A 3962-nucleotide genomic window follows, 5' to 3' on the forward strand; every position below is an offset into this window, starting at 1 on the left:
GGGAACGCGGGGGGGGGGGTGAAATCCCTTTCACCCACTGACATCCATAGGTGTTCCACTTCTTCGAATTGCAACTCTTGAATGTTATGATTTTTTTTTTTATGTGGATCATTTATAATGAATATATTCCTTGCTGTTCACATCAGAGCATTGCTCTTGGATCTGTGTGTCTGAAAGGGTCCTCGTCGTCGGATTCTGACGTTGGCACATCGCTGGAAGGGGTGTGTAGATTGTTTGGTCCAGCACTCCCTTGGCACACGTACCATTCGTTTAGGTTGGTCACCTGAGGCGAAAGGTTCGACGAGCGGTTCCTGTGGGGCTCCAGGTTTGGTGAGAGGGCATCACCGATCGTCGTGGACGAGGAATGGTAAGAGGAGCCCGTGGTGGCGGAAGGGGGCGGAGGAGACTTGCAGTGAACCTTCATGTGTTTGCGCAGGGAGCTTGGGTGTGTGTACGACTTGTCACAACCCCTCACTTTACAGAAGTAAGGCTTATCACTCGTGTGGACGTGAGAGTGCTTCTTCCTGTCACTGCTGTTGGCGAATTTCCTGTCACAGCCATCAAACTCACATTTGAACGGCTTCTCACCTGGCAAAGAAGAAAAAATAGAGCATTTAGATATAGACATCAGCCATACATCTTTTACATTTTCTTGGTTACAAGAAAATAATAGCTAATGGATAATCCATTCTCAGCAAGCACTAGTCATGGATGGTTTTGGTTTGAAAATCCCAACATTATCACTGTAATCCCACAGTACTTATTTTCTGCTATTACATATGGAATGTTCAGGCGCACCACATGACTTATACAACCACTCTGTAAATGCTCTCATTTTCTCTGACTTAAGCTTGCCAAAACTCTTTTTTTATGATTATTATTTTTACTGGGTAAGCAAATGAGCCGACTACTGAAAACATTTCGGCCAGCCATATGTATCAGATTGCCTGGAGTAAAAGAACTGACCCGGCTTTACAAGATATCCAAATCATGTCAAAAATACATTACACGTTGCATTGATTCACGGTGTCATTCCGGGACTTCTTACAAAAAAAAAAACATAAGTGACTTCTACACATATTCATTGATGATTTAAAATAGCACCATGTTACGACCATTATAAATGTAGGTGGGTTTGACACGCTAGCCTACATTTTCAGGGCGCAATTTACATCAGCACATGTTGTAAGCATAACACGATACCATTATACAGTAAAATAACCTAAACAATACCTGCAAATTCTTAACAACCTGCAATAACAAATTGTCATGTGAGTACATTTTTAGTAACTGGAGGAAGAGCTTTATAGCCTATCTATTAAATACCATAATATTAAATATCTAGTTTAATATCATGCACAGCACACACGCATAACATTTTGTTAGAATAGGCTAAGCAGAGGCCTTCTTTGCTGTGCAAAGATACCAACATAGTTTAGTTAATCAAAATGTAGTAAATGCCCCAAGGGTGAACCATTCTCCTTATTTACATTAGTATGGATCTATTCACACGCTGTTTGTAATTCCATGTGGCTTTAAATGTGACAAACACGTGCCGAAAACTTCATGTTACTATTTTACCTGCAGCCTACTTAAACAATACCTACTTTCCCTGTTTTGTTCGTTAATATTTGCACACGTAGCATTGAAATGCAACTGCAGCATGGTGTCTTCACCCCAACGTTTTTGCATGTCTCCTTGATATAAAACTGCATGCATCAAAGAAAAAAAAAGACGTAAAAACTGCTCATAGCAGCGTGTGTCTTGAGTGCTTTTTTCATGTAGGCTTACTTAACAAGTATCAAGTACGTTGATATCTCATTGCATTTTCAAAGTAAGTTCATGACGCTTAGCAACACCAAGGGATAGTTTTGCTTGGCGAATAGGGACTGTAAACAAACCTCCTTAACCTTGGTTCTGTATGAATGGGGGATATTTGTGCATGAGTCGGGGGGACAAAAAAGTGATTCTGCTCCCCCATAGTAACTAACGTTGCTACATATCAAGAAAAATCGACTATCTGCCAAGTAGTGCAAACAAGTTCAATAACAGACACCTATGAAGTTTTTTTTTTTTTTTAAGAATTTGTTGACTTCTCACTAACCTGTGTGCGTCCTTTTGTGAATCTTGAGATTTTCCGAACGCGCGAATACTTTGCCACAACCGGGAAAGGGGCACGGGAACGGCTTCTCGCCCGTGTGCACGCGGATGTGATTGATTAGTTTGTACTTGGCTTTAAACGCCTTTCCCTCGCGCGGACACTCTTCCCAGAAGCAGACGTGACTGCTCTGCTCCGGTCCCCCGACGTGCTCCACTGTGACATGGTTGACGAGCTCGTGCATGGTGCTGAAAGTTTTGGAGCAGGGCTTCTTGGACGTCTGCTCCTGGTCAATCCACTTGCAGATGAGCTCTTGCTTGATGGGCTGCCGCATGTATCGCAAAAACGCCCCCGTGGCTCCGTGAGGAGCCGTGGCGAGGTTCACATTTAAGTTCATGGAGTTGTAGCTGTGCAGAGAAGAAGATCCATAGTGCTCGGGCCTGTGGCCGAAGTGCTCTGGCCTGCCGTAGATGTCCCCCGGTAGACCCAGACGCATCTGCCCGTTGATGGCATGGTGGTGGTGGTGGGCACCTGGGGCCGCTTGCTCGTGCAGTCCAGAGAAAAGTGGATGGGCACCACCTTCCGCGTGCCCATAAGCACCTGTTGGGGAAATGAACATGCCATGGTGATGAGGGGAGGAGGCGGAACTATGCTGGTCGCCAAGTGCATGCATAGCAGAGGCTGAGAGCTCTCTCCTGAGGATGAAGTCCCTGCTGGTGGTGTAGCCTGTGTGGGGGTGAGCCACGGGGAAACCAACTGTGGTCTGAGAAGACGTGAAAGATGCCGCGGTCTGGGCTTCGGGATGGCTTTGTACAGGCTGAGAGGGACTAAGTTTGAGAGCATTGGTCTGTGCCATGTGCTCGGGTCCAAATGGAGTGAGAACCACTCCGGGGTCGTTGCCCATCTCCCCAGGGTGGAGGTGGGCATGGTGGGAGTGCGGGTGATGCCCCCCAATCCCCGGGAAGCCTGTCATATTCTGATGAGGAAGGGCTTGAGTCGATGCCAAATGCGCTAATCTTATCGCCGAATTCCTCTTGCTTAAAGGGGGCTCCATCACTACGCTGTCATGTCCACGCTCACCGCTATTGTTTTCGCCAACTACGGGCCTTCTGAAACCATTAAAATATATGTATATGGCCGTCTATAGAACTTCTTTTGTCCTGCCTCTAACTCTGCTTGCTCCTTTTCCCACTCTGTCCTCAAGCGATTGGCAGAACATACAACAGTTGGAGGACACAGTGGGGAATAGAGTTTAGAAATGGCACTGCGGGTATTGGACAGATTTCGGTGACTGGCAGTTAAGAGAACGAAGCGATTGGCTGTCTTTCAGCGCAGAGGCTCAGCGGGGTTCCGCCCCCTCACTCTCTTCATCACGGTTCACTCCAGAAAGTTGTGCTCACAAAGTTACAGGCAAATCTGTTTACCGAAACACACACGCATGCACACACACACACACACACACACACGTGGAAGGTTGTTTTTTTCTCTTTGCACAAAACAGTGACACTACACACGCGGAGCATATTGTGCAACACCCCCACACACCGTTTGAACTATATTTATAAATTAAATTAAATTAAAATAAAATAAAATAAATAAAACGCTGTCAAGAATTAATCAAGCAAAAAACTAATTAATTTTCTTTCGTCAAATAAATCGTTTTATTATGTTGACATATGTACAGACTAAGGATAAAATGGGGATAATGGAAATAAAATAATAATAAAAAAACATACAAACACAAACACACGCATGCTATACAAAACTTACTTGCTTCTAATTGTTGCAATGCATGTAGGTAAAACTAAATTATTATATACATAAAACATTCTTACCTGTGATTTTTATTCAACCAAACAAACGA

The 3962-nt window shown here is 44.4% G+C and overlaps 1 protein-coding gene across 1 annotated transcript; it reads right to left on the reverse strand.

Annotated features, from left to right (window-relative positions):
• Window positions 1-20: 20 nt before the first annotated feature.
• LOC107681322 (zinc finger protein ZIC 5-like) lies at window positions 21-3405 on the reverse strand. The gene is made up of 2 exons (XM_016477604.1): window positions 2105-3405; window positions 21-588 (listed from the first exon to the last, which is right to left on the reverse strand). Exons 1-2 carry the CDS (start codon window positions 3150-3152, stop codon window positions 143-145), a joined length of 1494 nt encoding a protein of 497 aa, XP_016333090.1. The 5' UTR covers window positions 3153-3405; the 3' UTR covers window positions 21-142.
• Window positions 3406-3962: the final 557 nt, after the last annotated feature.

This window comes from Sinocyclocheilus anshuiensis, unplaced genomic scaffold, assembly GCF_001515605.1.
Source record: "Sinocyclocheilus anshuiensis isolate Anshui unplaced genomic scaffold, SAMN03320099.WGS_v1.1 scaffold1620, whole genome shotgun sequence".
In the NCBI taxonomy this organism is placed as follows: domain Eukaryota; kingdom Metazoa; phylum Chordata; class Actinopteri; order Cypriniformes; family Cyprinidae; genus Sinocyclocheilus; species Sinocyclocheilus anshuiensis.

Coding starts and splice junctions, on each gene's coding strand:
- LOC107681322 (XM_016477604.1), bottom strand. CDS start 3,152: ATGGAGCCCCCTTTAAGCAAGAGGAATTCGGCGATAAGATTAGCGCAT. Junction 589..2,104: donor TCACAAAAGGACGCACACAG/GTTAGTGAGAAG, acceptor CTTCTTTGCCAG/GTGAGAAGCCGTTCAAATGT.